A 25,086-nucleotide genomic window follows, 5' to 3' on the forward strand; every position below is an offset into this window, starting at 1 on the left:
AGTCTGGGGGCGGAGAGAACCCGCTGCTCTCCCCACTCCTCCCTCCCCTTCTTTAACCTACAGTAACACCCCCGTTCCTCCACCCAACTCCACCATGCTCAGCACCAGACCCACGTGTATAGAGGCTGCAATTGTAAATGCGATGTCTTCTGGGGAGCCTGGTATCCGTAGGAGTCAAAGCCACCGATGAAGTCAACTGAGGAAAGGAGGTGGCACATGGTTAGGGATGGACCTCTGGGGAGCGAGTTATGGGAGGCTGGGTCCCAACCGGGAAGAATCTGAAGATCAGACCCCGTACAGGGCTTTAGGGGCGGGACTTTGCTGTGGATCCTGAGGGATGGAGGACCTATAGGACCCGGGACACGGAGGTGCTCGCCTGCAGTGGGCCAAGCCCCTAAGAGGATAGAGAGCCTGGGGAGCAGGTCCTTTAGGAGAAAGCTCTAGGGTGCAGGGCTTGAGCCACTTAAGAGGGCAAGATCTTGTGGGGGTGGGAAGGTGGGCGGGATGGAAGGCACCGACTAGGAATGGGTGGTGCCTGGTTGGGGCCAGCCTCGTGGAGCCCCTCCGAGGGACAAGGTCTAAGAGGGGCAAGTGCGGGGTGCCATGCTAGGGCCTGGACATGGGGGCCTTAGCCCCAAATGGGCTGTTATGCAGACTTCCACCCCCCCTGCTGCCTCTTCCTCCCTCCACTAGGGGTCCCTTGGCCACTTCCACCACTGCCGGCTCAGAGCCCTGTCCAGGGTGCTGAAGTAGTAGGCTGGCCCACGACAACCCTCCCCCTTCCCCAGGGGCTCTGCACTCACAGCTGTCCTCCTCCTCCAGAAACACTTTGCTCACGTAGCAGGCGAACACGAAGCCGAACAGCTGGGAGAGGAAGGGAAGGAAGAGAAAGCAGCTCTTCCTCCACCCCCTGCAGGGCCCTGACCACCCCAACTAGAGGGGCAGGTTACGCTAAAATAAAGGCCAACCCATTACAACTTCAAGTTACATGACTGGGCCTTAAAGTCAAACGTACCTGGTTCCAAATTCTCCATTCTGGGAACGTGAGTTTGGACAAGCAATTATTTTACCTCTTTGAGCTTCACTTTCTGAGCTTGGACCTGAGCCATACCTTACTGGCTTGTTAAGAGGAAAGAGGATTATGTGACTGTGTGTGTGAAATGCCTACGGCAGGGCTGGCCCTTCTAGAAATGGAATTAGTACTATCTTGGAGCCACTCTTATTTTATTCTCACAGTTCTATGGGTTGATATAGTCATTCCTTTTTGTGAATAAGGAAACAAGCTTGGAGAGGGCAAATGACTTGTCCAAGGTCACACAGCAGATCCTTTGGCTATTTAAACCCAGGATCAACTCACTGATGACTCATCCCGTTCTTTAAACCCACTTAATCCCTGAATGAGGGCTGCAGCAGGGATGAAGGAAGGAGGTACAAGATACAGAAACGAAGCCAGGGAGAAGCACAGCAGGCTGCAAGTCCTAAATTCATCTCTTCTTAACTAGGGCTAAACAAAGGGATTAGGGTGGACTGCGCTTCTGGGAGTGTGTGGGGTCCGCGGACAGAACTCACAGCCAGGAAGATCTGCAGGGCACTACTGAGTGCTTCGATGTAGGGATAGTCAAGCAGGCAGCCAGTTACAGAGATGACATGGTGGTCCTCCAGGGCCAGGCGGGAGTTCAGGACAGGTGTTACCAGGCAGCCTGGCCCGTTCTCCATCCACCAGGAGCGGTGCAAGGATGTGTTGAAGGTCATGATGAAGTCCCGGTCCTGGGGGCAGAGGGGCCTAGAATACTGAGCTTGGCGGGAGAAGAGAGGCTCCTCTCCAGGCTCCAGGAGACTTTCTATAAGGCCTACTTTGCCCTTGGACTGTTGTAACAGCCTCCGAGTCTCCTGCCTTGGTTTGTGAAGGGTATGGAATCTGTATCTGCAAATCTACATTTGACCAGTAGGTGGTGCTTGATGACCATGCAGGCCTCACACTTCCATCAGCGATGGAAGGGGCTTGTGCAGGCCTATAGGACCCCAGAATTTCAGGGTTGAAAGGGACATTAACAGTGACCAGGTCCAGTTTCTCTGCCACTGGTGAAATCCTCGATACAGACCCTTTCATTGCCCATTCAGCCTTCTCACTGCTCTGTGAGTGTGACCCTGGGCAAACATCTCTCTAGTTCTTGGTCTCCCCATTTGAAATGGAGAAGGGGCTGGCCTAGATCAGAAGTTCTTACCCATGGTGTGCATTCACTCATGTAGCCCATTAACAAATTATCACTTTATGATGACCAGGTGCTAAACACTGAGATGTGTGATGTTTCATCCCCTCAGCAACCATATGAAGTTGGGGTTCTATTATCTGCACTTACTAGATGAGGAAGCTCAGAGAGGATAAGCTACTTGCCCAGGGTCACACAGCTAAGAAATGTTTGAGCTGAGATATAAATCTAACAGAACTACAGAGCCAATTCTCTCATTCATGTATTTTGCCTCCTTCATATTTAAAAACAGAAGTTGTGCCCTCTGGGCTGGTTCTTCTCCAAGTTAAAAACTACTTTCTTCAATAGTTCTGCATGTGACCTGGTCCACTCAGTTCTCCACAAACAAATTCTATGTAGTCTCTTTCCCTTCTGAAAATACCAATCAGAACTAGGCTCAAATCTTTGTGGTCTGAGTAGGACAAAGTGCATGTCAATTTCCCCTCCCTTACACTAAGATCCATGGGGCCTTCTAGTAGCTTTCTGGGCCACCACATACTGTTGGTTTCTACTGAGCTTGTGATCAACTAGGACCCCAGCCCATCTTCATAAAGACTGCCCTTCCGCTTTATCTGCTGCATCGTTTGTTTTTGAGAAGTGCAGAGGAGGCCAGAAACAAAAATGTAGGTGTGGGGGATGGAGAACACAGATTATTTGAGTGTGTAGAGGGAGGTTTCTTCAAGAGGTGATGGCCCAGACCCATTCCACACTGGAAGCCTTTGGGGGTAGGGCATGGAGCAGGTCAGGCTCTGCCTTCTGGCACTGCCAGGCCTGAGGCTTACCTGGGACAGCTGTCCAACTTCCAGGTAGAAGCAGATGATAAACGCATTCCAGCCAACCCAGAGCACCAGCCAGACTGCATACTGGGGAAAGCAAAGGTGGGATCAGGGTGGGGCCTGGGGGAGTTGGGACGGGGTGTGTCAATGGAGCTCACAAACTGAGGAGACCTTTGCAGGGGAAACTACAAGAATACCTCACCCAGAGAGCACTTCATAGTTTACAAATCATTTTTCCAACCATCCAGTCCTTGACACCAGTCCTGCAGGAAAGGCATTGTCTTCACTTTAACTAAATTAAGGCCTAGGGAGGAGGTATAAGTTTTCTAAGATCACACAGCTAGAAAGAAGTAGGGCTGGCCCTCAAACTCAAGTCTTTTGGTAGCTAATCCTACCCACTCTACAGAGAGAAACAGACTCCAGACAGCACCCTACCCATGGCAAAGAGCTGGAGAGGAGATGGCTATTTCCACCCAAGACTTATTTCTGCAATTCCAGAGGTTGCCACCTGGCAAACAATGCTGTTTATAGCGCAGCTGAGGCCTTGCCTGAGAACTGGAGAGAAGGGTTCTCTTACCTCAGGTGAAAGACTGCTTTGGCAGAGCCCTGTTCACCTGGCTTCTGGGAATCCAGCCTGTGGGAGGTGGGGAGAAACCCTAGAAAGAGCGCGAGTGGGCTCCAGTGGTGGCACGATACTGCGTGTCGTTGTTACTGTAGGTGTCAAGCATTTATGTAGTAAGTCTACTGAAAAGCCTTTTCCTTCAAGAGGAATGGATCACCAAGGAAGAGCAAGGAACAAGTGTGAGCCCAGCTAAAAACACAAGTTTGACAGAGACTTTCAGGGAGCAAGGCTTGGGAAGAGGAAGCAGGAGGGAGCCAGGGACACAATCCACTCCTGGGACTGCAGCACGGAAGGCACTGACCTCAGAGCCATGCTGGCCACTCCAGACCACATTCTTGACAAACCTCACAGGAAAAAGGCCAAGCCTTCCTGAAGCAACTTAAGAAACTAAACAAGTCAGAGTCCATCCCTTCACTGGCTTACTGAGGCAATATGGAGATGTGGAAGGAGTCTCCAATCTGGATTGGATCTGATGCTCTAATTCTGCCACTTACTAGCTGTGTGACCTTAGGAAGCCTTGTAACCTTTCTGGGCCTCATTTCCTTATCTGGAAAATGGAGATGGTAAGATACACAGTGCAGGGCTGTTGTAAAGATAAACAAACCATGCGAAACTCTTAGCAGCATGCCTGGTGCAGGGTAAACACTCACTAAGCAAAGAAGCATTGAGATCTGGGCATCCACACCACTGGTTGACTACAGCCAAGACAGAGCACAGGTCTGGGTGCCCAGGAAAGGGGCTAGTTCTGGCTGGAGGAGCAGGCGGCGAAGGGGGAGAGGAGAAGGAGTGGGCTTGGGGAGGGATGATTGAGCCGTACCAGAATGAGGTACCGGGAGCGGTACTGCACGGTGCCGAAGATGCCCAGGATGACTGCCATGATGTGCAGGAAGTTGGCTAGGATAGGAGCCCATTGGTAGCCCAGGAAGTCAAAGATCTGCCGCTCCAGCGCAGCCACCTGTGGGAAAGGGTAGGCTGAAGTCATGGTCACCCCCTATAAAGGAAGGACAAGGACTCCTCTTTGAACTTGAGGTAACCTCTCACCAGTTACCATGGTAAGGAGGCACCGTGGCCTGATTGCACACAAGTCTCAGGGCCATCCCAGTCCTGTGGTATCAAAGGGATGTTGGGAAGTAGGGACAAACCTATAGGAGTGAGGTGGCACTGAATTCCAATCACCACTTTGGGGTGGGCTAAAGGGAGATGGGAGCCAGGGTTCAGAACACCTTCCTGCCTGCCAAGAGGCCCTCCCCACTGGCACCTGCACTGGCCCCTGTGGGGCTCTTGGCTGCTGCAGTCAGGATCCAGACAGCTTTCCCTAGCCCTGGCTGGAGGGTCCAGAGAAACCCTTCCTCTCCCTGTCCTCATGCTTTTTGGCAGTGCCCTCCCACATGAACGCTGTGCTTAGTCATGTGACTTGCTTTGCTCAAGGGGACTTAAGCAAAAAATGCAAGTGAACGCTTGAAAAAATGTTTGTACCCTGGAGCTTGCCCACTTGGTACACTGGTAACAAAGAACACCTTGTCAGAGAGCCCACTAACCTGTTGGAGGATGAGAAGCCACACGGAGAACAGAGGCACCCCAGCTGACAGCCAGTCAACCACCAGGCTAATGAGTGAGGCCATCCTACATCACACAGGTGCTCGCCAACCCACCAGCTAACCAAAGGCCCGTAGCCAAACCGAAAGAATCTCTCAGCTGATTAACATATTCATGAGCTAAATAAAATGGTTGTTTTAAACCACTGCATTTCAGGGTGTTTTGTTATGCAGCAAAAGCTAACTGATACAGGACTCAATCAACAGTAGTCCCTTTCCAGCAGTCCCCATTCAACCTTTCAGCTGAAATGTTTAGGGGCAAAGGTGCTGAGGATACCTATTGGTATTGAGTCCCCAATATCCCTTCTTCTGGTGACAGACTCCATCTCTTTGTTTTGGAAAGACTCTCAGCCCATGTGACCTGGTTGGGGCTGAGTCCACTTCTAATTTCCACAGTGCACTTGTGACCCAGGCCTAACCACATAATCCACACACAGTGGTCTGTCCAGGGATGGGCACTCACCCTGTGCCCAGCTCCTTAGGGTCACCCTGGGTATTTGCTAGAGCAATGAGGACAGAGATGCTATCTGCCAGGATACCTGAATGGGCGTGGTGTCAACTTGAAGCTGTTGGTGGCCAACTTTGCCACCCCACAGGGACAGCCTGCTTGAGGAAGAAGCTGAAGCTGAGGGATAGAGAGTGTGGAAGTGAAAAAGCACAGGGAGTGACCAGATAACAGTGTTTAGGTCGGAGAACCTACCTGCCTAAAACTAACTCTCTTTCCTTGTACTTGTGATTTCTGCCACTTGCAACCATGAGTCCCAACTAAACTAGGGGAAAGAAGAGGACCTGACTAGGGAGGAAGAGGGAAGATTTTGATTAAGTAAGAAGATCCCAGAAGCATTTTTCTTGGCAGGGAGGCAGGAGGAGGTGGAGCTGGTGCTGCCACACAGATGGCAAAGCTTGGGCAGACACCCAGGAAGCTGCAGGCCTAACCCTGGCACCCACCCACCTGGCGCCAGCCTGCCTCTTGTTGGTGACTCCTCTCCCAGAGCCATGCAGAGTGTAAAGAGCTCTCCAAGTTCATCTCTCATGGGGTACTCTCTGGCAGAAAGGTCTCATTTTGAAGAAAGAGACCTTGTGGCTCAGAGAGGGGAAGTGACTTGCCCAAGGTCACACAGCAGGTTGGTGGCAGAGCCAGGCAGTCATTCTGCAATTCTCTGCCATCTGTCCCAGCTTGTTACCAACTAATCACCTTTCTCAGTTGGTCCTGGCTCTCCCAGAAGTATGGGTTCTGGTTGAACATCTGATACTGACTCCTGGGTGACTGCAGGCAGGCCATCTTCCCCTCTGGGGCTGGGGCCCCTCTTCCATAGAGGCTGCTGGACTAAGTCACTTCTGCGGGCCCTTCTCCTTTCCACCCTGACTCTGCCAGGCCTTAGGGAGCCCTGATGACTTGGGGCCCAGCTTGGTGCTCTCAAATCAGCTGGCACCTGGTTGTGGCAAGGAGGCTGCCATCAGAGGACAGAGGAAACATTGTGACAGAGTTGCCCAGGCTCATAGTAAAGCTGGAGAGACACAGCCTGGATATGTCTACCTAAAACATGACATGGCCCCCAAACCCACCCTGGCCCTTGCTCAAACCCCCTCTGTGTTCTCGGGGACCTCACCAATAGAGTGAGTAGCAGGGAATAGTTTATGAATATATATGAAATATGGGAGAGGAGTCGCCAACAAGAGGCAGGCTGGTGCCAGGTGGGTGGGTGCCAGGGTTAGGCCTGCAGCTTCCTGGGTGTCTGCCCCCAAAAAGCAGCTCTGGAGTCACTACAACTCAAGTTCAAACTGCAGCTCTGCTGTGTGACTTATGGCAAGTTGCTTTCCCTATCTGAGCCTATTTCTTAACTATTAATAGGGATGATAATCCCTCCCTTGAGAAGTTTTGAGGATATAGAGCCGTCACATAAACTAACAATTAGACTTAACAGTTGGTGGCTAATTTGTATAAAACTTACTGGTTAAAGCTTCTTAGTTTGGCATTGAAGGCTGGCTAGGATCTGGCTCAATCCTTATTCCTGGTCAGTGGTCAGCCTCTGGCCCCAAGGGGCTGCAATAACAGTTGAAGTCCCATCTTCATTTCCCTTTTCCTACATCCACGCCTTTCCTGGTCTTCACAGCACAGCACAAGTTTTCTAGGAAGTCCCCCCTGACTGGCCCAAAGCGACCTCTCTTTGCACTGAATGTGGAACTCTGGCTGTTTTTGTGACTCTCAGCCATTACTCCAGCCTCCCTCCAGCCTCACACATCTAACATTCATCTGCTCGCCATCCACCCATGTATCCATCCTTCCGACATCTGACACGCCCTCATCCATCCAGGTCCATCATTTATTTATTCACACAACATTGAGTCTGTGTCAGGCCTTGTGCTGGCACTGGGACGCAGGGTGAAGGAGTTACAGTCCCTACCCTTTGGGAACTCAGACTCTAGTAAAGGAGATGGATGGGAAATTGGACAGTCACAGACCAGTGTAGTCAGCACTAAAACCCAGGCCTGAGATGAGGTGTCTCTCCCTCCAATGGTGAGTGCAGAGATAAGTTTAAATATATTTATAAACATATTTCATATATATTCATAATATGTATATATTTTATTGAGATTCTGTGTCTTACAAATAATCTCAGTTCTAAAGCTATTATTTCTTATTAGAAAACCAGGTCAAATATCCCAGAACTTCTGAGGCATTGTTGGCAGCCGCGCTCAGAAAATAGCGCCCCATGCAGGGCAGCCGGAAGGCCCCGAACTTCCTAATGACAAATCATCCCACACCACTAAACTACATGCTAATTGCGCCTTGGCATAAGGACCAATGAGACCCACCAAATGGTTATGCTAATAAGGCATATGGAGCCGCACCAACCAGGTCAGAGCATGAGAACTATATAAGCAAGCCTCTCCTTCCCCTCTGGGTCCTGCCCAACTCATTTGTTTCACAAAGAGCTGAAGAATAAAGCTTTCTGCAGAAGAATCCTGCTGTTGTTGCGTGCTGTTCTTGCCGGCGAGGACAGGGCACGCGACAAGTGGTGCCGAAACCCGGGAACCAGAACATCACCGGCACAGGGAGGACCCTTCAGACATCTGGAGAGGATTCAGAACTGCAGGTCAGAAGAAAGCCCGGAGGGGTAAGTTCCGAGAGGCCCCTGCTTTTTAGGATGATGGTTGATGGTTCTCTGTAAATAAGGAGGCACCATGGGGAATGCACCGTCATTAGTCACGGCGCTGCAGACAGCTCTCAAAGAGCGAAACTTGAAGGTCTCCAGCAAAGTCTTAGGATCTTTTGTGAAGGAGATAGACCGTGTGGCCCCCTGGTTCATTTGTTCAGGGTCCCTCTCAATCCCGAGCTGGGACAAACTGGGGAAAGATCTTGATAGAGAGGAGGAGGAGGGTAGCCTGAGGGGAGGCACCAGGCCCCTCTGGAAACTGATTAGAGCTTGTCTGCAAGATGAGAGATGTGAAAAGGTAATAAAAGAAGGTCAGAGAGCATTGACAGATATCCAAGAGAGCATGTCAGAAACGGAACGGGAAACAGAGAGCGCGCGCGGCCGAAAAAAGGCCACAAAAACGAAGGTAAAGAAACCTCAGAGTGAGGGAGAAAGCCCGCCTAGGGCAAAAGCGAAAGAGCCCCGAGAAGCGAGTGACAATCGCCTCGGAGAAAATAGTAAATACCCCTGGAAAGAGTTGAGGGACCTCCAACTCTCCAATAGGGAATCTGAGGAGGAATTAACGTCCGCAGAGGAAGGGGAAGAAAATAAAACCGCAGAGTGTAGAAGTAAGGGAACCAGCAAAGTTGAAAAGCGGACCAAGGAAAAAATGAAAGCAGGGTGTCCCCCGACGCCCTTTGCCCCGCCACCTTACGTGAGTGGCGCACTCTCCTTTTGCCACCCAGATACTCTTCAGGCAATTAGACAAATGTTTCCTGTATTTGAGGATAACGGTGTACGCTCTCACCAGCCCCTGAGCCATAAACAAGTTAAGGAGTTAGCAGAATCCGTTCGGGCTTATGGAGTCAGTGCTAACTATACCATAGCACAAGTTGAGAGATTAACAGAGACAGCCATGACACCCGCAGACTGGCAATATGTAACTAAGGCATGCCTTTCTAGTATGGGGCAATACATAGAATGGAAGGCATTGTGGCATGATATCAGCATGACCCAGGCACGCGCAAACGCGGCCGAAGGACAGCCTGCATGGTCATATGATATGCTGACGGGCCAAGGACAGTGGGTAGCCGACCAGACCGCCTTCCCCTTACAGGTATATGCACAAATAAACACGTGCGCCGCCAAGGCATGGAAAGCCCTCACCAACAAAGGAGAAGTATCAGGCAATTTGACAAAAATTATTCAGGGGCTGAGCGAGCCATTTTCTGACTTTGTCGCTCGTATGATGGAGGCCGCAGGCAGAATATTTGGAGATCAGGAACAAGCAATGCCCCTAGTGGAGCAATTAGTGTTTGAACAATGTACCAAGGAATGCAGACAGGCGATAACACCCTGGAAACAAAAAGGGATACATGCCTGGTTGAAAGCCTGTAGAGAAATAGGAGGGCCACTCACCAATGCGGGCCTAGCCGCGGCCATATTACAGAGCCACAAACAAGCCAGGATCACTAACAGAAGTATCAAATGCTTTCAATGCGGGAAATTAGGACATATAAAGAGAGAGTGTAGGAGCCCAGCTTCAGAACAAACAACCCAAAAGACCCCTGAGTTGTGCCCTAAGTGTAAGAAAGGCAGGCATTGGGCTAATGAGTGCCGGTCTATTAAAGATATAGAAGGGAAACCCTTAGAGTTGCCAAAAAACGCCCAGAGGGGCCCCCGTCACCAGGGCCCGCAAATATATGGGGCAACCAGCACGCAAGTGTCATTCGGGAACAACCAGGCCCCCCAAGGAGAGCCACTTCAGGTTCCGCGGGATTGGACATCCGTGCCACCACCAGAATAGTGTTGACTCCACAGATGGGAGTTCAGCCTATCCCTTCAGACTTTAAAGGCCCCCTACCACCAAATACCATTGGGTTACTCCTAGGGCGCTCTTCTGCTGCATTGAAAGGCCTGGTAGTTCATCCCGGAGTCATAGATCAAGATTATGAAGGACAGGTAAAAATCATGTGTTCGGCTCCCAGAGGAATCTATCCTATATCCCCGGGAGACCGCATAGCCCAGCTCTTAGTTTTACCTAGTCTCCACGCCAATTATCCTGCTACCAACACGGAGAGGGGAGAAAGGGGCTTCGGCTCCTCTGACTGGGATTCAGCCTTCATAGTATTAGATTTAGCAGACAGACCAAAATTAACTCTTCAAATAGAGGGAAAGAGCTTTGAGGGAATCCTAGACACTGGAGCAGATAAAAGTATTATCTCTGCAACCTGGTGGCCCTCCAAGTGGCCTGTGACCCAATCCTCACATTCATTACAAGGTTTAGGATATGAGTCAAGCCCTTCAATTAGTGCCAAACCATTGAAATGGCGAGCCCCTGAAGGACAAGAGGGTACAGTCACCCCTTATGTACTCCCTCTACCGGTCAATTTATGGGGGAGGGATGTCATGAGAGACTTAGGCCTCAAACTCATTAATGAATACTCCACCCCCGCCCAAGGCATGATGATGGACATGGGATACATCCCTGGCAAGGGGCTGGGGAAACACCAACAGGGACACATAGAGCCCATCCTGCCCAAAGTAAAGAATGACCGTCACGGCCTGGGTTTTTCATAGGGGCCATTGAAGATGCCATGCCCATACCTTGGCTCACAGAGGAGGCCGTATGGGTTCCTCAGTGGCCCCTATCCTCTGAAAAATTAGAAGCAGCTCATTGCTTAGTGCAAGAGCAGCTCCAAGTGGGACACCTAGAACCCTCTGTGTCCCCATGGAACACACCCATATTTGTAATCAGGAAAAAGTCAGGATCATGGAGGTTGCTTCATGATCTGAGAGCAGTAAATGCTCAAATGAGAATGCTTGGACCCGTACAACGGGGACTGCCACTCCTCTCTGCCTTACCCAAAGAATGGAAAGTGCTCATAATAGATATTAAAGATTGTTTCTTTTCTATACCTCTAAGCTCCAAGGACAGGGAAAGATTTGCTTTTACTTTGCCAGCTATTAACCATGAACAACCCGATGCCAGATTTCAGTGGAAGGTCCTCCCTCAAGGAATGGCAAATAGCCCCACCATATGTCAACTGTACGTTCAGCGAGCGCTAGACCCAATTCGTAAGACCTATCCCACGCTAAAGATCATCCATTACATGGATGACATCCTTCTTTGCTCCCCACAACCAGCGGAAATAGAAGAAGCATATATAGATCTCACTAGATCCCTAGAAAATTGGAGACTGAATATAGCAAGCGAGAAGGTCCAAAAATCTAGTGTTAGCAAATTCCTAGGAGCAACCATTTACACAGATGTAATTTGCCCCCAAAAGCTTGAGATAAGACATAATCAATTGCGAAATTTGAATGACTTCCAAAAACTCCTAGGGGATATTAATTGGTTGCGCCCATACTTAAAGATACCCACCACTGAATTGACTCCACTATTTAAAACCCTAGAAGGAGACCCACAACTAACGTCACCGCGCTCCCTCACACCTGAGGCATTACAAGCCATTCGCAAAGTAGAACAGGCTTTGATGACAGCACAATTAAATAGAGTGCAATCGAATGAACCCTTTGAGTTGTGTGTCCTTCCCACCCCAGAGCTGCCAACAGCAGTCTTATGGCAGCACGGCCCACTGATCTGGATTCATCCCCAAGCCTCTCAGGCTAGGACAATAGAGTACTATCCAGCAGCCGTGGCCAAACTTGCTTTGAGAGGAGTAAAAACCTCCATGACACATTTCGGAGAGGCTCCAGCTAAAATTATAACCCCTTACAGCGTAGAACAGATACAAGTATTATGTGCTATGAACGATGATTGGGCCATACTTGCTTACAGTTTCTCAGGAACCTTTGATAATCATTTCCCTAAACATCCCCTCATCAACTTCGCCAAAAATCATCTCCTAGTATTTCCTCGGGTCACTAGCCTAACCCCGCTGCCTCATGGAAAAACAGTTTACACGGACGGGTCTAAGACAGGCACAGGTGCCTATGTCCATGATGGCAAAGTTGTGACAAAAGGCTACACGCCTGACACTCCACAAATAGTGGAATGTCGCATAGTCTTAGAGGTCCTACAAATCTTTCCTGAACCTTTAAATATTGTGTCTGACTCCTGTTATGTAGTTAATGCAGTCAAATCTCTAGAAGTGGCCGGGCTAATCAAAGCGTCCAGCCCAGTAGCCACTTTGTTCAAACAGATACAATCAGCACTACTTCATAGGCAATCTCCTTTGTATATAACTCATATCAGAGCACATTCAGGCCTTCCCGGGCCTATGACCCAAGGCAACCACCTGGCAGACCTCGCAACCAGAAATATAGCTTTTCCCCTGCTAGACCCTATCACCACAGCTTCAAAATTCCATACACAATTTCATGTCACTGCCGAAACACTGCGCAAGCGGTTTAGCATAACCAGGGCCGAAGCTAGGAACATTGTCCTTAGCTGCCAACATTGCTGCAGCTTCCTTCCCACACCTCATGTTGGGATCAACCCCAGAGGTATTAGGCCTTTACAAGTTTGGCAAATGGATGTGACGCATATTTCGTCTTTTGGGAAACTGAAATATGTACATGTATCCGTGGATACTTGTTCAGGAGTCATCTTTGCCTCCCCATTGTCAGGAGAGAAAGCTTCCCATGTCATCCAGCACTGCCTTGAAGCTTGGAGCGCATGGGGGTTACCACAGATTCTGAAAACAGACAATGGCCCAGCCTATACCTCTACAAAATTTGCTCAATTTTGTCATCACATGGGGATAAAACATATCACTGGCCTTCCCTACAACCCACAGGGTCAAGGGATTGTGGAACGCGCGAACCGCACGCTCAAATCCTATTTACTTAAACAAAAAGGGGGAATTGAAGATATACCCCCCACACCAAAAACTGCCATAGCCCTAGCACTTTTCACTATAAATTTTTTGAATCTGGATGCTCAAAGCCATACAGCAGCGGATCGCCATAATCAGTGGCCAAAAGACCCACAAGAACTAGTAAAATGGAAGGACGTGTTATCTAACCAATGGAAGGGCCCGGATCCAATCATAATCAGATCCAGGGGAGCTGTGTGTGTTTTCCCCCAGGGTGAAGAAAATCCCTTCTGGATCCCGGAGCGCCTAACGAGGAAAGTCCTAAACAAAGGAGATGACTTCGCTGTACCTCCTGACCCTGCTCCTGACACTGGAGACCCCGACTCAGGGAGTATTGAGATGGGGAATCCTGTCTGCCTTTCCTAAGCCTATGCCTGTCCGTTTCAATGCAGCCGTTTTTCCGCGCTTTTTCACTACCAATACTAGTATGAACTTGCCCTACTTAGTTAAAGACACCCTAGTAGCTCCCCTGGGAGAAAACCGATCCTTCGTAACTAATGGGTCATTATGCTTCACCACTCAGAATCTAGCTGGCTGTATCTCCCTGAAACGGAGGAAATACGGATGGTTCAGTGACATAATTCTAGAGGCCAGTAGCCTCCCCGTTATGTCAGCTAAATTTGAAGGGCCTAATAAGGAAGGGAGCCCGTCCTATAAGAACATGACTATCCACCAGATGGTTCTCTGGATCAATGGCACATTTGTACACTCTCCCAGGAACAATTCCACCGACAGGCCTCGTCAACCCAAATATGCCTCCCATTGTGTGGGCGACTATGAGGGAGAGCTGTGGCCCTGGACTGACTGTCAGTCAACTGTAGTAACGTGGGCAACTGAGAGGCAGGAGTTTACCATCTCCCCAGATATGGAGGGACGGCCAGCCAATGAGGCTTGGTGGCCAGTAAAGGTGCTCGAAGGCGAGTTTCGTCAGCAGCTGAGCATGAACCCCTTCCATAAATGGATGCTGTGTGGAGTCAATGGCTCGTGTACCGACCTCTCCCCCTTTTCCGCCCTCCAGGGTGGGGGAATCGGTGTAAAAAATATCACCTTTTGGTGCGAGAATAACCACATGCGCGCACACTGGAACATGATCATGACCCATAACAACGAGAACTACACGTGTTCAGCAAAATCAGGTCCAGAGTCACCTAATTCCCTTTTTCCACCTTCTCCAGTATGCGTATACCCCCCATTTCTGTTTATCTTATCCAATAGTAGCTTTGACTCCTGCTCCAATGAAACCTGCTTTCTGTCTCAGTGTTGGGATGCGCGTAACTTTACCAATGCTTTGGTAGTCCGCATCCCCCGTTGGGTCCCTGTTCCCGTAGACGCCCCTAACACCATGACTCTGTTTCGAGAAAGGCGCGATTTCGGTGTTACAGCCGCCATAGTGCTCCTGATCTCCGCGACCGCGGTCGCAGCCACCGCCGCTGGTATAGCTTTAGACACCTCCATCAAATCGGCTACAGAGCTCAATAACCTTGCAGCCTCAGTAGCTTCTGCCCTGGACCAACAGTCCACACTTGATGGCAAACTGAAAGGAGGAATAATGATCCTCAATCAACGCATAGATCTCGTGGAGGAACAAATGGAGGTGCTCTGGCAAATGGCCCAATTGGGATGTGAGCGGAAATATCGTGCCCTCTGCATCACTAGCATTCAATATAAAAATTTTACACGGGCAGCTAATCTGTCACGAGACCTGTCCCAGTATCTTTCAGGAAACTGGTCCCAAGACTTCGATGGGACACTAGAAGAGCTGCGGCGAGAAATTATCCACATCAACTCCACCCGTCTAGATATCTCCGTAGCGGAAGGACTCTCTTCCTGGTTCCTCAGAGCTCTCTCCCACGTCAAGGAGTGGGCGGGCATGGCTGGGATGGGCGTGTTCCTGCTTGGAGGTCTCATGCTCTTACTCTGGTTGTTATGCAGACTCCGCAACCAACATAAGCAGGACAAGGTGATCCTTGCTCAAGCCCTAATGGCGATAGACGTTGGCGCCTCTCCCCAAGTGTGGCTCAACATGCTTAAGAAGGAAGCTCGGCTTTAGCTTGAGGTAGCTCTTGCACCCTGAGCCCATGTGGCACTGCACCAGGCCCGAGTACCTCAATGCTTAATCACAGCTTTCTTTAAGAAGCTCATGGTGCAAGAGGGTTGAGAAAAAGGGTCCAAACCCTTTGTACCAAGCGGTCCCAACGCCAGCCAGAGGATGCGAGGCAAAGCACTGCAAGAGGTCTTGGACCCCTCTGAGAGGCATGCCTGACTGCATAGGGGTAGATGCCCAGAACCCCTCTCCAAAAAGGGGGCATCAGGAAGTATGATGGAGGTCAGGCCTCTGTCTCCGCCTCTGCTGGCAAGTTCCGCCTTGAGCTTCTGTTAGACAAAAAAGGGGGAGATGTTGGCAGCCGCGCTCAGAAAATAGCGCCCCATGCAGGGCAGCCGGAAGGCCCCGAACTTCCTAATGACAAATCATCCCACACCACTAAACTACATGCTAATTGCGCCTTGGCATAAGGACCAATGAGACCCACCAAATGGTTATGCTAATAAGGCATATGGAGCCGCACCAACCAGGTCAGAGCATGAGAACTATATAAGCAAGCCTCTCCTTCCCCTCTGGGTCCTGCCCAACTCATTTGTTTCACAAAGAGCTGAAGAATAAAGCTTTCTGCAGAAGAATCCTGCTGTTGTTGCGTGCTGTTCTTGCCGGCGAGGACAGGGCACGCGACAACGCTGCCACTCATGACTCTGCCCACTTGCCTACTACAATTTTCTGGTGGTTAGGAGCAAAGCCTGGGTTAGAATCCTGGTGCCACTGGCTCTTATTCAACCCTGGACAAGTCACTTAACCTCCCAATGCCTCAGTTTTCCCACCAAAAGAATGGGTATGATTCACAGTACCTCCCTCATATGGTTGTGAGGAGTCAATGTTATTTAAAATAGTATTCTGCAGCAAAACTCCCTGCCTCCCCCCTTGCTTTAATTTCCCCCATTTATCATGGACTCATATACAACTAGTCCATATTTACTGTCTGCCTCCTGCTTCAGAAGGTAAACTCCACAGAGAGCAGGGATTTTTGCCTGAAGTGTTCACTGCTGCATTCTCAGGGGTGAGAGCCGTGCTTGGCACGCTGCCTCTGCTGATGCCCACCCTCCTGCCCCACCAGGCCCCTAAGTACCAGAATGTCCTAGGGCCACATCCCAACCGCTCTCCATGTTCCACTTCTCCCAGCACACACATGCCCATCCAGGCTTCCGTGCCTACCTGCTCATGGTTCAGCCTTTAGTCCCTTCCTAGCCACCACCACTAGATGGCTCATCATGAATTTAATACACCCAAACCCAGTCCATTTCTAGTGTCTGGGGTTCCATGCACTCAGCTACATGAGCTAGAAAGCCAACCTGTAGGTTCTCATCTCCCTCCTGCTCCCTCACCTCCATGCCCAGCCTGTCATCAAACCCTGGTATTCTGATCTTCTGAAGGTCTTGCATCTGGCCACTCCCCTCCCTCCACAGTCTCCTCTTACCTGACCACCGCAATGCCAGCATCGCCCACTCTGCGCCTGCCCCCCAGCCTCTTTCGAGCCTAACCAGCCCTGCTCCTTCCAGAGTGAAGCCTCCACGAGGCTCCCCTGCTGCCTGCCCCCCCTGCCCTTAGCTCCCCACCTCCACCCCTGAGTATTTATTTATCGGGTAGCTGCCAGCTGAGGGGGATGCAGTTGCCATGGGAACCTTCAGCCCCGAGTCAGGGCTGCTACTGTTCTCAGTAGGATGCTCTTGTCTGTCTAGACACCAACCCCAGGAGCCCAACACCAGGTGGGGGTGGAGGTGGGGGGCAAGGGATGAATAATGCAGATGGGTCCACCCCAGGACCAGGAAGCTGGCTGGGGGAGAGGGTGGGAGGGGGGCGGGCTGGGGCCATGGAACCCATCAGAAACCTCTCATGCCCAAGCCCTTGCCAGCTAATTGTTCAAGTCAACTACTTTCTTGGCCAAAATTCCAGCCATGTCACCATGGGACTTAGACATGGAAGTCAGGCTATCTGGGAAATGACTAGGGAGGGGCCCCCAACGTTTCTGGAGAACGGTTTGGTTCAGCGTGATACTGTCTCTTCTGCCGACTTTAGTTCACAGAGGGCTGAGGCAGGAAGAGGTTCCCATTTGGGGTCAGGCAGACCTGAGTTCCATCCCCAGCTCAGTCTCTGACTCATTGTGTGACCTTGGGCAAGTTACTCCCCAACTCTGAGCCTGGGAAAAGGTCCCAATTTTCAGACAGCACATGTAAAGCTCTTAGCCCAACACTTGACACACATATGGTGCTCGGTATATGGTACCAGCCTTTGCTGCATCCCCAAACTCAAGCCCCCCTTTTCCCAATAGATTTCTGAGACAGCTGACAAAATTAAACTCGACTCAGCCCCTCATGCGTGAAATGAGGGAGTGGGATTGAAGCTGCAGACAGCAGAGCCGGGGGAAGGACCCCTGGAGAGCTACTGGTCCAACCCCCTCATTAGGGAGGTGAGCAAACTGTCAGCAGGGAGGGGTGGGGACTAGTCTGCGGGGAGGGTCTTTTCACTCCTGAGCCCTGCCCCCATCCCACGGTCCATCTGAGGTAATACCCTTTCAGCTTGAGTTGGAATTATCAGTCACATGAAAACCAGGTATTCTTTGGCCGGGTAAGGGAAGATGAGCTGAGCAGGGATTCAGTTTATTAACAAATATTTCTTGAGCACCTACTATGTTCCAGGCCCTGTGCAGGGTATATTGCAATAAACAAGCTGGTATGGCTCCTACCTCACAGGGTTCAAGTCTGGAGACAAATACTACAATCCTCTGGGAGCTGATGATGGGGGTTTCTCTGCCAGGTTTCCCACCCACAGTGTGTAGTGACCTATGGGGATTCCTTTCTACCCCCAACACCCATACCCAACCCCCACCCACAAACGCACCCCCCCCACATGCACATATACACATACTCCCTCTTATAGGCCCTGAAGCCCTTCTGCTTCTCTCTGTCCCAGCCTGGATCCTGCCTGAAAATGGCCAAGGCCATCACTGTTAAGTGAAAATAAAACCAAAAAAGAGCCACAGAACAATATTATTCCCTTTATATAAAAAAACAAAAGCCAAAAAAAAAAAAGATGCATGTCTGGCTATAAATGCAGAATCCAGAGCCAAGGAAACACACAACAAATGGTTATGAGAAGTTCTTCCTAGGGAGCAGGAATGGGGAGACCGGGAGACTTTTGCTTTTACTTGGAAATGCTTCCGTATTTCTGAAATTTCTTACGACGAAGTTGTATTTTTAAAAGAGTTAAGAAAAAATGTTTTAAAATGTTGATCTGTTGCGTAGACCCCGTGGAAAATCACTAAAGTGGCTCAGAGGACCTGAGGTCTCTGATGTGGCTGCTCTGTGCAACCCTTGGCAAGTCTCCTCTGGGCTTCGGTGTTCTCCGGACCATGAAGGCCTCTGTAGCTCCAGGTCTGGGCCTGGTGTTGCTGCGGCCTGCCTGTCTGCAGGGGCACTTGCCTTGGGGTCCCATGACCTCTGCCCAGTCTCTCGGTCTACCAGTCCCTGGTAGGGTCTCTTCCTAGGTTCTGCCTGGGTCAACACAGCCTTGCCTCCCCCTGCCCGATTACCCCCAAATCTATCACCGCCCCCTCCACTGGGCTCTGCCAGCCCCAACACAGCCGCCTGGATATGAGGGCTCCCCTTTCACAGAGGAGGCTGAGAGCACTCACCCGAGTCTCCTGCAGTCAGAGAGGAAGCGGCACAGCCAAGATCTGAGCTCTTCCACCCACCACACTCTCCCCAGAGACAGTCAGGGGCATAGGAAGGGACAGAGCACTGGTTGGGGCACAGCCTGCTCTGAATCAAAGGGCCTCCCATGAGTCACTCAGCCCAGGCTCCTGGGGGCAGTGATGTAACAGCTAACATTTATTAATCTCCTATTAGTGCCAGACACTGTTCTGAGAACTTCATGTCTGTTCATTCGTTTGTTCTACAAACAGTTCCTGAGTGCCTTTTGTGGGCTACATGCTGAGAACTCAGTGGCAAATATAGAGGACCAAGTTCCTGTCCTCATGGGATGACAGGCCTGCCCGGTTCTCCCTCTGTGCAGATACCAGAACATCTGCCCCACACCAGAGAGTAGGGGAAGAGGAAGAGGAGCAAAGAAAAGGGGCAGGTGTGGCGGGTGTTCTTTCCCATTAGAAAACAAAACAAAAAAAACCTCTTTCAACGGGGCCTCAGAACTGTTGCATCATTAATTGGGCACCCCTTATACTCATGTCACATTTCCTAATCCTACCCCTACAAAGAGGAAACTGAGGCCCAGAGGAGTGAAGGGGCTTGCCCAAGGGCACACAGAGGAGCTGGGACTCCAGGAAGTCTGCTGGGGCCACGCCTTTGCCCTGCCTACAAGGCCCTCGGAGATGGGGCCACCATGCCTGTTTGCATGCCCCACTATGTGGGGGTCTCGCCGCTTATCGCCTGGCTGGGGGCAGCCTTCTGCTCTCAAGGGGTAATCTCCCTTCCCTCAGTCCTGCTCCTGCCTCCTAGTACAGCTCCCCCGGCCCCCAAGCTCCAGACTGCCATCTGCCTGTCCTGGTACCCTCATGCTGTGGCCCAACCCTCTCCCTCAGCTGGGCTGGAGGAGCCCGGGAGCAGCTGGTCACTACCCTGCACGTAATTAGCCCACAGAGACCAGCCTGGAGCTGTAAGGGAGGCCCAAGACTGTCTCAGAGGGCTGATCCGGCCAGCCCTGGTCCCGTCGGGTGGCAGCCCCTGGGCTTGGCCTCTGTCTCCATGGCAACCCCACCCCCTCAACCCAGTGATCGCTGACCCTCCCCAGCTGGGGGCTATACCCCTGAACTGGCAGCTCCATTAGAACAACCGGGCCTGGTAGTGGTCAATTAGCATTCATCTACATAAATTTGCATAAGCTCTGGGCCTAGCAGCCCAGGGTGATACCAAGGTCAGTCTAAAATCAAAGGGTCCTTCCACTTCATTGGGCCTATCTCCTCATCTACCATCTGGTCCTAACCCACAGGCAGTGGTGTGGACAGGGCAGAGAAGGCTGTGATTCGGTCCCTCCTCTGTAGAATGGGGATGAGGATGCCTACTTCTAGCACTGTTGTGAGGACTGCTGGGTCTTCTAGAATAGAGTAATTCCCAAGTCCAGCTCCTGCTCCACTCCTTCAAGCCCCAATCTGCTCTCCCAGGCTTTTTGCCTGCGGAGAGCCCCCTTTTAAAGGTTCAGAAAAGCCTGCAGGAGCCCAGTAGAACTTGGCCCTTGGATCTGGGGCTACTATGCCACCTGCCTCTCACCAGGCCCTGTCCCTGCTAATATCTGGGCTCTGGCAGGAAGTGGATTAGCAGCTGGCAGCTACCAGCTTTGGCCTTTCATCACCACCACCCTTTTGGGGCTTTGCTCTTGTGCTGATGCACAGCAAGCACACAGAAGGCAGCTGACCTGGAGCTAGTCCCCAGCACCAGCCATTCCAGGGCAATCTTTGGAAAATCAAGAGAGGCAGTTTAGTATAGTGGGTCAGAGGGCACGCTCTGGAGTCAGCCTGCTTGAGCCTCAATCTCTCCATCTGTAAAACGGGGATAATAGTCTCCGCACTTTCTAAAGTTGTTGTGAAAATTAAATGAAATAATGTATGTCAAGGGCCTCACCTACTAAGCACTCCATAAATGTTAATTGTTATTAAAATAATGACAATAATGAGAGAATAACCTGAGACCACCTGGAAGGTCAAGGAAGCATTTATAGAGGTGGTGTTATTTAAATTTGGCCATAATAATGAAGCACTGGAAATACTCTGGATGTCCCTCAGAAGTAAATCATGGCGCCCCCACACAATGGAACACAATGTGGCCATTACAAAAGGGTTACAGAAAGAAGGCACAGCTGCTGGGTGTGAAAAGGCAGTCAGCAGAGCCACTTTAGTGTGATCTTATTTTTGGACAGAAGGGAAAAAAAGGAATCACCAAACTGTTAACTCTGGAGAGTGGGGTTAGACGGAGAGTCAACCAGAGATATTTCTGTACGGTTTTTACACTGATGAGTAATACTTTCATAAGAAAACAACAACAAAAAAGAAGAAATTAATAGGGACAAATGAGCATGGGTGAAACCCCTGAGGTATGGGCAGGTGACCAACTGTCCTGGTTTGCCGGAATCATGGGGTTTCTTGGGGTGTAACATTTTAAGGGATAAACCCAAAGTCCTGGGCAAACTGGGACAAACTGGTCACCCAGATGTGGGAGGGTATGAATGACTTAGAAGTCTGGCTGTGACTCTGGATAACATGAGGGGTGGCAGGGTGGGGAAGACATGAGGTTGGGCTTCAGACCCAGGGCTTTATCCCATTGGCCCCTAGAAGCCAGGGAAGGTTGGAGCAGGCGGATGTGGAAGTTGGGTGCTGGGCACATGGTGCTCTCTGCTTTCTGGCTGGGTGAGGGGGACAGGCTGGAGGTGGGTGATCAGGTGTAGATGCTGAGGCCCTCCTGGAATGCGGAGGACAGAGCCCAGAAACCCTCTCCATGCTTGAGGTCCCACTCTCCCAGGACTCCCGCCTTATGCCCACTCTGTATCTGCCTGAGTTCCCATGTCCAAACTGTTGGGGCATTCCCCAGTCCCATGCCCCAGATGCCCAGACACCGCCCCCCCACCCCGCCGCCCCAAGCAGGCTCTGCAGTGGGCAGCAAAGACCTGGGAAGAGGTCACCCTCCAAAAAAGAGCATTTCAGACAGGGTTGGAGGGGAAGACAATTCAGGCAGAGAAAATCCAGCAAAAAATAGGTTCTCCCAGGAGATGCCAGCTGCAGACAAATGGATATTTGGATAAATAAAAAGGTGATTAATCAGATCCCCCCATTAAGTACAATGAATGACTTCATATAATTGAGCCAAAAACCCGTGGCAGAAAGCACCTTAATGGAGCAGACACTTAGGCAGGGAGAATTAAGGAGGCATGGAGAGTTTCAGGAGGGGCTATAACAATGGAGGTGGGGTGGGAAAACCCAGAACGCTCACCAACTGGGAGTGAACCTCCACCAGGCATGAGGCTGAGGCCAGAGCCCAGTAGTTATCAGCTTGGGCTCTGGGGTAAGGCAAACCTGGGATGGACTCCCAGCTCTCACAAGCTGTGGGATCTGGGGAAGCCATTGCCTTGGCCCCTCAGTTTCCTCGTCTGTAAAACGGCACCATTACTACTACTAATACCTACCTCCTGGGGTGCTGTGAGGATTCAGTGAGGTAATGTGAGCAAAAGCCTTTGCATATGATAAGTGCTCAATAAGTTATTACTGATTAGGCAAGTTACTTTCCCTCTCTGGATCTTAATTTCTCATTGGCAAAAAGGGGCTTATAATATCCTGACTTCTTTGCAGAGAAATTGGAGATCAAGTGAGATTACAACCACAAAAGCAACCCATGTACTACAATGTGCTTTTTAAACTGTAAAGTACTGTGCCCACATCCATCATTATTAGGATAATTAAGTCCTTGGTTTCATACCAAGGTCACACTCTTGCTGCTTGTTTCCTAAGAAGCTGTGCAGTATAGTGGTTGCATGTGTGACCTAGAAGCCAGACTGTCTGGTTTGAATCTTACCTTTACCACATATTAGCTGTGTGACCTTCATCAAGTCACTTAACCTCTCTGTGCCTTAACTTTCCATCTGTAAAAAAGGGGATGATGATAATAGGACCTATCTCATGGGGTTGTCCTGAGGCCTAAATGAGGGAGCATGTGTAAAATGTTCAGAGCACTGCCTGGCCCAAAGCCATGGGTAAAGCCATGTTAGCTGTGATGACTGTTACCCATACTGGAGATTCCAGGCCTGGGTTCCCCACAGGCTCAGGGGGCTCATGTCCTGAAAGAGAAGAGACCACAGTTGACCTGGTGTGCAGGCCCCTTTGAGGCCAGAGTGCTTTCCCACACCCACCCCATCTAGTCCAGCAGCTTCCTGACCTGGCCTGGCCCATTGCTCTACGCTTACTCTTGTCATTTACTGGCCAAGTGCTCAGGGACACTGACTTCACCGTCTGCAGTGGGTGCCCAGATCACTGACTTTGAGTGTCAGGTGACACAAGCCCAGAGAAGACTGCGAGAACTCCGCTCTGGGACCTGCACTGAGCCTGCCCTGTACCTGCTGCCTTATGTCCACGTCTGTTGTTCCTTTCAACCCCTGAGAGGTGTCACTTTCCATAAATGCAAATGGAGGCCCAGGTTGCTGAGTAATAGATCCCAGGTCGCGAAGCAGGTGTGTGGAAGAAGCAAGATTCAGACACAGACCTGTGGGCTCCAGAGCTTGTCCCTCACCAGCTCACCAGCTCACCAGCTCTTACGGTCCATAAATGGCTGCTGGGCCCCCACAGCATTACCACTGTGGCCTGACTGCCTCACTGCAGAAACTGGCAGCCCTCCCAAATGAGTCCCCAAGTGCCAACAACGACCCTGAGATGTGTTCCATTCAAAGCCATGTCTTACTCACCATAAGATCTCCAGCAAGTGTCTAAATACCCCCGAGCCTCAGTTTCCTCATCTTTAAAAAGGAAAAGGATAAAACCTACCTATTGGAGTTGACATAAAAGGGCACAAAGCATATGCCTGGCACGGAAGGAGCACCCAACAAATGCCATCTTCTCTGAATCGCCAGGTGTCCCACCCCCTACCCCATTCTCCTCCACCCTCTGCTTCTGAAGACTTCGCCTCTGCGGAAGCTTTCTCATCCCCAGCTTCCTTCAGCCAAGGTTTCTTTCATCCACTCTGGAGCCTTTCTTCTTTGCTAATAAGACAAAAAAGAGAATCTCCTGCAGCTCTTCTGCTGTCTCCTGAAGCAGGGAGGCCTGCCCTCATACCCTGGATGTCTCCTACATAAATGAGCTCTTTGCTGGGCCTCAGGCCTCCCTCAGTAAGCTCCCTCGGAGCTGACTTGGAGTTCAGCCAGCTTGGCTGAGCCAGCCACTGAGAGGGGTCAGCCTCTGCTTGGAGCAGAGCTGTTCCAACAAATGCCAGACAAGATGCCTCCATATAAAAACCTCCTGACTTTCAGTGCCTCCTCCTGACTCTGGCTTTTTTTTACTGGTCTCTGGGGTGGGTTTTTAACAGCCTGTCAAACTCAGAGCATTGTGTTGTTGAGAACTTGAGCAAATCATTCCACCTTTTAGGGCCTCAGTTTTCTCATCTGTAAAATGGGAATTGTCCTGCTTACCCCTCTTGCCTCCCAGGTTGGGGGGTGAATCCATGCAATAACAACCATCAAGTTCCCCTCTCAGAGAGGAGACCCCCAAGGCTTGCACTTCCTGTTCCAACTGGGCCAGAAAAGCTGCGCAGCAGTGTCCAGGCCCCACCTCCTTCCCACCTGAGCATCCTCAACAGGGGAGGCCAGGGAGTCAGCTGCAAGAGAGGAATCTTCTGGGAGTCTATTTTATCTTAAACGAATATATATATCCAATTTTACTCTGAAATGTTCTCCTCCTTAGTTCATTTCCCTCCAAATCAGGATAAAATCAATGCTCTGCGGAGATGCATGATATCTCTATCTTCTGGCTTCACATCCTCCTCCCCCAACCTGGCAGGTATACGAACTGCAATCCAAAAAGCCAGCCACACTGGCTGCGAATCCTGCCTCCACCAGCCTCCACATACCTGAGATGGGGATAATTTATACTAGAATCCAAGTCTGTGGGTCAGGCCAGAGTAAGGCTGGGAGGAGTAAGTGAGGGGAAAGGGTCCAAACCTGAGGTCAGGGGCATGGACAGCTGGAACCACAGTAGGAAGGATCTTGAGAAGACTGGCCCTAAAGGCCATTAGTAGACCTTTTTTCTCACCTCAGTTATTGAATGTCAGTCAC

At 50.6% G+C, this 25,086-nt stretch overlaps 2 protein-coding genes across 4 annotated transcripts in view; one reads left to right on the top strand and one right to left on the bottom strand.

Annotated features, from left to right (window-relative positions):
* NKAIN1 (sodium/potassium transporting ATPase interacting 1) overlaps window positions 1–25,086 on the bottom strand; it is a 47,278-nt gene that overhangs the window by 2,462 nt on the left and 19,730 nt on the right. Inside the window, exons 1-6 of one of the 3 annotated variants that reach the window (XM_017678212.3) lie at window positions 18,962–19,078; window positions 4,465–4,602; window positions 3,032–3,112; window positions 1,570–1,767; window positions 804–864; window positions 115–196 (exon numbers count right to left, since the gene is read on the bottom strand). In XM_017678212.3, the coding sequence (XP_017533701.1) occupies window positions 115–196; window positions 804–864; window positions 1,570–1,767; window positions 3,032–3,112; window positions 4,465–4,524 (482 nt within the window). In that variant the 5' untranslated portion in view covers window positions 4,525–4,602; window positions 18,962–19,078. Of the gene's footprint in view, window positions 1–114; window positions 197–803; window positions 865–1,569; window positions 1,768–3,031; window positions 3,113–4,464; window positions 4,603–18,961; window positions 19,079–25,086 lie in introns of those variants that run through there. The other 2 variants (XM_037010319.2, XM_037010320.2) reach the window with 2 other exon arrangements.
* LOC140848865 (uncharacterized) lies at window positions 7,930–15,899 on the top strand. The gene is made up of 2 exons (XM_073233542.1): window positions 7,930–8,361; window positions 13,434–15,899. Exon 2 carries the CDS (start codon window positions 13,495–13,497, stop codon window positions 15,268–15,270), a length of 1,776 nt encoding a protein of 591 aa, XP_073089643.1. The 5' UTR covers window positions 7,930–8,361; window positions 13,434–13,494; the 3' UTR covers window positions 15,271–15,899.

This window comes from Manis javanica, chromosome 4 (assembly GCF_040802235.1).
Source record: "Manis javanica isolate MJ-LG chromosome 4, MJ_LKY, whole genome shotgun sequence".
NCBI classification, from domain to species: Eukaryota; Metazoa; Chordata; class Mammalia; order Pholidota; family Manidae; genus Manis; species Manis javanica.